The following is a 9,811-nucleotide window of genomic DNA, read 5'->3' as shown; positions in this document are numbered from 1 at the left end:
TTAATGTTGTGCAGTGAGTTATGAAGGCAATCATGACTTGAGTCTGCAACTGACAATGCCATTGCGAGTGGACAAAAGAGAAATTATTACAGCAAATTGGGGAAATAAAATGCTGTCATGGATTAGCTTATCCAGTAAATCCTGAAACGAGTTGTTACTGTAGAGCTGTGGTCATTTGTAAGCTGTTGTTTTTTTCCCCCTCTACAGTCATCAGGGATTTTTTTCCTGGTTTGGACAGGTGTCTTTTGTCCTTGGCAAGAACAAACATATCAGTGTCTGTTTGATTGTGTGATAATGCAGTATGCATTTAATTAAAACAGCAGAGGGCTGATGCTTGAGGAGCTCAAATAGCCACAAGGCTGCATTCCAGAAGTGCTTGAATTTGATAATTGATTGTACAGCATAGAGGGAGTGCACATTATGGAACGCAAAAAACTAAGGTATGACACATTTGTATCTATAGCCACTAATAGTGCCTGCTGGTTTTTCTCTCACCGGATCCTCAACCCACAGTGAAAAGCATCTGTATACAGTATGTAAAAAGAAGATGTCTGTATTTGCTATGTGTGTACAGTTATCATGCTATCCTGCACAACCACACACTTGGCAGCCTCAAAAATAACCACTGACTTTAGGCAAGACAGTTTCAGCAAAAACAGATCATTATATATAGACTTTGTTCAGGTAGTATTTAATGTAGGCCTATTTTACTGCATTTAAAGACTGTTACTAATGATTGTTTTCATTTCATGAAAAATAACAAACAAGTGATGTCTTAAATTAATTATTTTGTCCAACAAACCATCCAAAATCTGAACATATTCAATTTAGAGAGAGGCAGTGGATGTTGTTTTCTTCAACCAGCAGTCCAAAACCCATACATATATAATAATAATAATAATAATAATAATAATAATAATCGTTATTTGTAGAGCACTTTTCAAAAACAAGTTGTGCTATAGTGCTATAACAAGTGTACAGGTGCTGGTCATATAATTAGAATGTCATCAAAAAGTTGATTTATTTCAGTAATTCCATTCAAAAAGTGAAACTTGGATATTATATTCATTCATTACACACAGACTGATATATTTCAAATGTTTATTTCATTTTTTATTTCATGCTGTTGTGTATGGGACTAAAAGGTCAGAAATATAACAAGGCGAGAGGCCATGAAGAGCTTTAAAAGTGATCAATAAAATTTTAAAGTCAATTCTAAAACATACTGGGAGCCAGTGTAATGAAGCTAAAATAGGAGTAATGTGGTCATATTTCTTTGTTCTGGTTAACAGCCTGGCAGCTGAGTTCTGGACAGTCTGGAGTCGATCAATAGATTTTTGGGTTAAACAGGTGAAAAGGCTGTTGCAATAATCCAGGCGTGATAAGATGAAGGCGTGTAAAATGGTCTCTGTGTCCTTAAAAGTTAACATAGATCGAATTTTTGCTATATTTCTAAGTTGATAAAAACATGATTGAACAAGCTTTGTGGTGTGCTGCTCAAAATTTAAATTAATATCAAACCAAACACCAAGGTTCTTTGCAACAGGCTTAATGTGATTTACTAGGGAACCAATGACCAGGATTTCTGTTTTGTCGGAGTTCAGCCGGAGGAAATTATTTGACATCCATTTTTTAACTTCACAAAGGCAGTTGTTAAGTGAACTCAGCATTCCAGGGTCTGTGGATCTAACGGACAAGTACATTTGTGTGTCATCAGCATAAATATGAAAAGAAATGCCATGTTTATGGATAATATGTCCAGGGGGAAGCAGATACAAGGAAAACAAAATGGGTCCTAAGACCGACCCCTGGGGCACACCATATTTAACTAGACAGAACGAAGAGACATAGTTGTTTACAGACGCGCAAAACTTCCTATTTGACAGGTAGGATGAAAACCATTCTAAGGCAGTACCAGAGATCCCCACCCAGTGCCTCAGTCTGTCTATAATGATGTTGTGATCAATGGTGTCAAAAGCAGCGCTAAGGTCCAGGAGTACCAGGACTGAGCACATACCTTCATCAGCAGACATTAAAAGGTCATTGGTGACTTTAAGCAGGGCAGTCTCAGTGCTGTGGTACTTCCTGAAACCAGATTGAAACTTTTCAAATAATTTGTTATTTTCCAGTAAAGTGAGCAATTGTTTGGACACAATTCTTTCTAAAATCTGTGCAATAAAAGGCAGTTTTGAAATTGGTCTAAAATTTTGTGGAGGGAGGGATCTAAACCAGGTTTCTTTAAAAGTGGGTTCACGCAAGCCGTTTTAAAATAATCAGGGATACAAACAGTAGATAGGGAGCTGTTAAAAACAGAGATCAAATGGGGCCCGACAGAATCCATTACTTTCAGTAAAAATTTTGTAGGTATTACATCAAGTGGGCTGGAGGACACTCTCATTTGTGATACTGTTTTTAAAAGCTCAGACAAGTCGATGGGATAAAACTGGTTAAAACTCTCTTGTTGCTGGTGAGGGACCTCTGAGTAAGAGGCAGTGGGGGTAATAGAGGCTCTGATTGACAGCTGAGGCACAAGGAGGGGTTGGGTTTACCAGCTGATCCACAGTCTTAAACAGAAACCTGGGATTGTGTTTATGTGTAGTAATGAGTTCAGAAACCACTATGTATATAATACATAGTGTATTAAAAAGAAATACATCAAATCCTTACATTTGAGAGGATGAAACTAGTGAATCTTTGGCATTTTTGCTTGAAAAACTAAAACAATAAATTTGATAAAATCAAAAAACATATTCAATTTGCAAAGATATAAATTGGAGAAAGGCAGTGGCATTGTTACTTTTAGTTCATTAAATTACTTTGTTTGCTTTAAAGTTTTCTATCAAAAGTTTGATCAGATGTTTCAGCACCAGTGTATTGTGGTGTGTTCCTGTTATTTTGTCCACTGAGTCTGTGTAGATACAGATGTATTATATGCATAGAAATGTTTTATATTTTTTTAATGCATGTAATGATGTCATCACTCAGCTGATGCAACATCCCACTCTGAGCTTCAGGACTTTGAAGCAGAGCCTTGTCCATTGACTATTAACATAAGCTGCTCTGCTGGGTTGTTCAAGGTGCGTAGTGCATGTCCAAGGCCTTTTCCATTCAGCATTCATTCCACAGTTAGGACCGCAGTTTGAATTATTCTTCAAGATCTGCAGTCTGTGTGTAAGGTCCATTTTCCCTTGAATCAAATATTCTGTGCATCAGGAGAAGCTCAGGATCTGTTGTACCTGGCTGTGTACAAGCAGTGATTTCACAGAAATTAAGCATTGCACTGTTGTTTTACTTTGCGTCATACATAATGTAGTTGCGTCAATCATGGATCAAAACAGAATGAGATATTATGACAAATGTCAGGGATTGATAGAAGAATAATGGGTTTCTAAAGGCTGTAGAAGCTCTATAAACCTGTCTGGTGCCATCCAACCACACAGTCTATCAAGAAGCTATCCTGCGGCTTGCTCAGCTGTCAGTAGAGGAGGTTTGAGTCCTAATGATTCCCCTCTGCGTGTGTGTGTGTGTGTGTGTGTGTGTGTGTGTGTGTGTGTGCGCGCACGTGTCTGTCTGTCTGTGTGTGTGTGTGTGTGTGTGTGTGTGAGAGAGAGAAGTAAGTGAGGGGGAATAGGTGGCTGCTGAGTATAGGCACTCTGACAAGCAAAGAGAGAAGAGAGGAAAGACGAGAGGTTAGAGCCTGGCAGGTGTACAGAGGATCCTTCGATACGCTGATGACACCCCCACCTGGATCTGACAGGTATGAGTTGGTAAGCCTGGGTGTTCATACAACCCTCCTTCTCCTCCCCCTCTTCCCCACTCTGCTCTGCTTGCCCAGAGCCCCGAGGGTTAAACATGAATAATGAATTCTGGCTCCTTATGGCAAGTGCACAGGAGCCTCTATATGTTCCTCACATGTCATACCAAATACTGTCACAATATGACGGCAAGCTGTTCTTCATTACGAGAGGCTGTTCATCAAATAGTGTTTATTTTAATATCAATTTCAAAGGGATTTTGTAAAATTTCCCCAGGATGTTGTTTTACAAGCTCAGCTCCTCTTTGATATCAAATTTGCTACTCTTGCCTGACAAGGCATGTTTTAATGGTAATATGGTTATATGCTGCATTTGTAAACATCAGATTTCCTTAGTATGATTGAAATAAACACTTGACAACATAGTTAAAATTATTGGCTGCCTTTGCCAAAATTAAGAACCATATTTCCTACAAACCCTGTTACATACTGACATACTGTAAACGAGACATTGAAGCCATTTCCTTGTACCTCTATTTGCACATTTATTTTTTTGAGGATGATAAAGAAGCTGGACACGTTTCTTTTTCTGACTCCAGAATTAAAAATGCTTTAGCTGCTTGTTCTGGAAATACAGCGCTCTCTTCCTGTGCAGCACTGTAAAGCAATCCAGCAGACTGACATGTAAACCCAACCTGGTAACACATGGCTAAATTTCTGCCAGATGTGAAATGTGTCTAATTATTATCCATCCCATCCATCCATCTTCATCCACTTACCTGGGGTCGGGTTGCGGGGGTGTAATTATCAGAAATTTAAAATTTTGAAAATAAAAAATAGTGTCTGAAGTTTCTCCATTTACTATAGTAAAATAATGGTTAATAATGTATCGTAAAACTTCAATTAATAGCTGAGTCCCAAATAGCCGCCACCCTCCTTTACTGGCCTGGTGTGGGTACACATTTTGACAAATAAACACCTGCCTTAATTAAACGATTGGTCTGGTTTTTATAGAAGTTCTTTGGATGTATAAAACCTCTTAAACCCCGCGGGATCGCCCGCTTTAGCTGCGTCTAAGCTGCTCAGATCGTTAATACAAATATTAATGTTTAAACGTATGATCAGTTTGTCAATATGGACATGCTGAACATCGTTAGATCGGTTAGATTCTCCACAATACCACCAAGTTCATTTAACGGAAACAACAAAACCCAAAGTCTCATTCTTCTAGATTTACCAGTGTAACCTGCATGGCTACAAGAGAGGAAAAGGGAAAAAAAGTTCTGACTCACCTTAACTTTGAAGCGCTCGTTAAGTCCGAATGTGTCCGTTCCTTGATTATTTAATATCCTATCTGTAAGGGTCCACCCATCAAAAGAATCAAAACAGCTTTTCAGAATTAAAGGCCTGTCCAATATGGACGCCTGTCCCAAATAAAGGAAGGTTCTGTTTAGTGATTTTAGCAAATAAAAGCCTGGGCTATTATTCAAAGTTTTACGGTATTTATGAAAACGGTTTATGGTACTAAAATGTTTCATGAATGATGGAGTGTCGGTTATGTTGTAAGTGTGGGGTCACTATTTTGTTAGATACAAAGCTGGAACACGACTTGTATTCCACCCCCCCCCAATATATTTTCGTTTGAAGATGTCAGTGGAGGTTGGTTGATCTCTGACATTTAGAGCCCCCCCACGAAAACCAACTAATGGTTTAACTATCAAATTAGCATGCTAGTGGTCCACTAACATAATAAGAATAGATTATCCAGTTATGTGGGGCAGAGTTCACATTGGCTTGAAAATGACCTCACCTCTAACAGCAGCAGACGTTTGGTCTGGAAAATAAGAAAACATAGAAAACCACTGGCCATGAATTATAACTCACATTATGATTCTTTCGACAATCAGCTGTGTTTCATATAATGCAGTATTATAAGTCAATGGTGAACAGTCAGAAATAATAAATTACTTTCCAGGTGAACATGAATGCGTTTTTAGGACACATTTTTTTTCAACCAGGGTTTAGAATTTAATGCTTATAAATATGGAGAAATATTGTTCAGCATGATTTTTCAAAATGTAGCATCACTATGAAAGAAACCAGGCAGAAATCATTTTCATCAGCTGCGCATTTAATGTATTACAACAGTACAAAGTGAACTTTTGCTTGCAAAATAGGAGTGTTTTTTATGTACAATATTTATACAATAATATATAGTTTAAAAAACATTACAGTTTAAACATCTGACAGTTTATTGCACAACACATTTATAAATTATCATCAAACCACACATGAAACAGATGAGGTCTGTCATATTTCAACACTTAACAGGAAATGTATTTATTATTTATCTTATTTTATCTTCTTCTTCTAGATTAGCATGAATCAAGGTCCTGTGGGGGAGTACATTAACCCCACTGATACTGAAATGGTAAAAAAAAAAGAAAAAAAAAGGCAGCGCTGCAGAATGATACTGATAGACAATCTTGGTGACTGTTGTAACACAGAAAGTTCATCTTTCATCATTGCAATGGGTGGAATACAAACAATCAAAACTTAAACCCTGAATGAATGCGATGCCTCAGACTGAATTTTTTATCATGATAATCATTTGAAAGTTTAGATATGGCACTCTATAAGTACAGCAGCAAGGAGATAACAAACACTCAGGTACAATGTACATTTGAATGCAAAATTATAACTAGTGAATTATACGCTGAAACATGGAAACAGTCAGGATGTAAAGCCAAGATAGCGCTGTGAAACAACAAACAGATGTTTAATGAATAAACATTACAAGGATTGAAGCACATATCATTAATCATATATCCACTCTGTGTACAAAATATTAAGAACACCTTCTTTAGCCTATATCCTGCGCTACAGACTCACAGGTCAACTGTCTCAAGGGTTGGAAATCCTTCTCCTGCCTTTTTCCAAAGTTTTAATTTCCAGGTTATGTTCAAAGTGGATTTATTGGGAAATCAATAAGGCATCAAAGCCTTCATCTAACTTAATCTGACCAGATTACTTTACAGGAGCAGCAGGTGTTCTTAATATCTCATACACTCTGTGCATTTCAAGTATCGAATGTAAACAATGACTGATGAGACAGGGAGGGTGGGGGAGACACGCTGTTGGCCAAGGTTAGGCAAATCTGATCCACGATCAGACTTACAGCATCATTAATCATGCTTTCTGCAACAGTTCAGTTTGGTCCCACTTATCTTTGAATGGTTGAATTGGTGGTCTATAGATCATCACTGTACAAAATTTCCTATCTCAAATGGGATCTTTTCCATACAATGGCATGTATTATTAATAGCTTCTACAGGAGCATTTAACATGAATGAAACATGAGACATAATATTTGGCACACAAGCCAGGGATTGGGTCTGGAAATATCTCTACATATATTTCGCATTTTAAGGTAATGCCTTCTCAGTGTTGTATTATTAAAGAGCTGGACCTTCACCTTGTCAATGACACATTTTCGGTAAGCTGTTCAATCCCTAGCAGAAACACACTACAAAACTACAACTACAAAAAAAACCATATGACAGGGAGTTTCAAGTGTGGAAATGAAAAGTAATGATGCTAGAGTCTTTAGTGTTCTCTTTTTTATGCCTTCACAAGGCAGTAGGAAAGGGCGTAACAACACAAAGTTACACATCTCTGCTCCGGATGGCTCTAAATGGCAATGTCACTCCAAGCCAATGTTGTGTAATGTGAATAAGTGTCCTTCGTCTTTGACATATTAAAAGCACTTTGAATCTTGTCTCACCACATGTGCTGGCCATTAAATTGGCTCCTGTCTTTGTTGAGCTCCTCCAGTGACTTTTCAAGTTGAGTCATTCTTTATTAAGTGCTGTTCTCTTCAGAGCTCCAGCCATGCCACACACACATTTAGTATAAGCACCCACTACAAAGACAAACCATTACCCAGCGGAAAAGAATTGGCTGCAAATTCAGCAACTGGCCCAAATCCTCTTCCCCCCCCCCCTCTCTCTCTATAGGAGCTGTTTAAAAGTTGGATGTTTGCCTGTTGGAGTTTCTTCTAAAAAAATGATGACATTGGATTCAAAAGTCATGCTTTGGGACGATCTGCTGTTTGATGTGTGCAGTGGTTTATATGTATGTACATTTGCATGTGTATGTATCTCTTTGTGTATGTATTATCAGCTTGTTAATACTGTAGGTCCATTAAATCTGGTGTGTGTGTGTGTGTGTGTGTGTGTGTGTGTGTGTGCGATTTCACCTAATAATGTGTGTGTTCCGATGGGTCTGTAATAGTATGTTTTGGTGCGTACTGTGTGTGTGTGTTTCAGCTCTCTGTAGACAGGGCTGAGATGATCTGCTCCACTTTATATGCCAATTTCTGCTTCTGGGCCTGTTCATCCTGCTCCAGTGCCTCAATAATCTATAACACACACAGAGAAACACACATGGGTACAATCTGTGAAACAAAGTACATGAAGGCATATCGTTGGTCAGCTATGGGAAAGATACCAATAAGCACATACACATTATGAAGCAAATAACACAACAGATCTATAACACCAACAGCGTCCACTCTGTTTTGATGATTAAATATTTTGTACATTTTACTACATCTGATTAAAGTTAAGTTTCTGAATTTTTTTTGCAAGTTAATTTGAGTTAATCACCACTGATTTGATTAATAAGAATGCAGTGTATATGTATAAACATTAACAAAAAAACTCTTATGCAGTATAAGTGCAAAGATTTACTGCTTTTCTCAGTTTTATATCTTTGTAAATAAATATCTTTGGCTTTTGGACTGTTGGCTGACATTCCCAGCCTCTGGGAAAAGGCCTTTTGTACCATTTTAATTTAAAATCAATAACATATCATTTAACAACTAAAATAACAATTAATTTCAGCCGAAACCATAAGCCTTTAAAGAGAAAGTTAACACCCCCTGAAATCCTTTTTTTTTATGCTGACCTACAGTGGTTTAATTTCTCACCTTGCTGCAGTGTGATGTGCAGGTGTATTTCAAGACTCACTGTTGGGTGGGTTACAGGTGCATCAGAGCACACTTCTGACCACACCCAACCACACCCAGCAGTGATGCTGCAGCCTGAAAATGCCAACCAGAGGGCAGCAAAACACTGCTATTTATCCTGGTGTTACCTTTCTTTAAACCTACAATAATTGACTGACACAGGGCAACAATGGCATTCATTAAGAATTGTGTTTGTGGCCACACAATTATTTTAAGTTGAATAGTCACTCTGCTTTTAGCTCAGCCTTCACCAACTCCTGAGGGAATTATCTGGTTCTTTAGTGGCTAAAAGCTCCACTATGTTCACCAGATAGCCGCTAACTTTGTCAGTCTTCTGTTAGGTGCTGGACAGGTAGCATATAGAGGTTTTGTCAGAGCTAAACAGAGCTATCAGCACACAGCTGTTTTCAATAAAAAGCTTAAAAAAACTACTTTTACAGTGTCTTATAGTTCTCTTTATCCTTTGTTTATGTAAAAAGATTGAATATAGCTACTTTAATATCAATTAACAACACCAGCAAGATCTCTACAGCACATTTATATGTTACAGTGTGTTGACTGGCCTCACCTCTTGGCTGTACTTGCTGACATAAGCGTAGATCTCATGGAGGGCACTGAGCATGTTGAACTCACTGGAGTGAAGGCGGGCCTGTTCAGCCAGATAGGCATTCATATCCTGATCACTGATGGCAGGCAGGCGGTTGATGTCAGCGTAGTACCTGAGAGGAGACACACACACACACTCAGTGTCAGAGTCAAGGGCACAGTCATGCATACCAGAGCTTTTCTCCTCACTTGGATTCAGTATATCCAATGTTACAGGCATCAGTAAATCGGAGGTGTTTTGGCAGGAAAATAAGGACATTCACTCACAGGTTCAGTCATTTAGTCGCGGTGACTTCAAACCTCAACACAACATTGCTGTAAACAAACACACAGCCTCGTATAACTATATGTCAGAAAACTTTCACTTGACTACATATTAATTCTGTCACTCCCAACCGTATTAGGGCTGCATGATTAATTGC

The 9,811-nt window shown here is 38.2% G+C and overlaps 1 protein-coding gene and 1 long non-coding RNA gene across 8 annotated transcripts in view; one reads left to right on the top strand and one right to left on the bottom strand.

The window, feature by feature from the left end:
- Positions 1-9,811, top strand: part of LOC123956358 — an 82,444-nt gene that overhangs the window by 31,625 nt on the left and 41,008 nt on the right. For 4 of the 7 annotated variants that reach the window (XR_006821512.1, XR_006821514.1, XR_006821516.1 and 1 more), the window contains exon 5: positions 3,610-3,757. The exons of 1 other annotated variant lie outside the window; for it this stretch is intronic. This is a non-coding gene — a long non-coding RNA (uncharacterized LOC123956358). Of the gene's footprint in view, positions 1-3,609; positions 3,768-9,811 lie in introns of all 7 variants that reach the window. 2 more of the 7 variants (XR_006821515.1, XR_006821518.1) reach the window with 2 other exon arrangements.
- LOC123956356 (plexin-A2-like) overlaps positions 7,805-9,811 on the bottom strand; it is a 60,354-nt gene continuing 58,347 nt past the window's right edge. Inside the window, exons 30-31 of the mRNA XM_046028486.1 lie at positions 9,352-9,502; positions 7,805-8,174 (exon numbers count right to left, since the gene is read on the bottom strand). Of these exons, the coding sequence (XP_045884442.1) occupies positions 8,079-8,174; positions 9,352-9,502 (247 nt within the window). The 3' untranslated portion in view covers positions 7,805-8,078. The remainder of the gene's footprint in view (positions 8,175-9,351; positions 9,503-9,811) is intronic.

The sequence above is a fragment of the Micropterus dolomieu genome, linkage group LG18, assembly GCF_021292245.1.
Source record: "Micropterus dolomieu isolate WLL.071019.BEF.003 ecotype Adirondacks linkage group LG18, ASM2129224v1, whole genome shotgun sequence".
Taxonomy (NCBI): domain Eukaryota; kingdom Metazoa; phylum Chordata; class Actinopteri; order Centrarchiformes; family Centrarchidae; genus Micropterus; species Micropterus dolomieu.
This window is presented reverse-complemented; position numbering and strand designations above follow the sequence as displayed.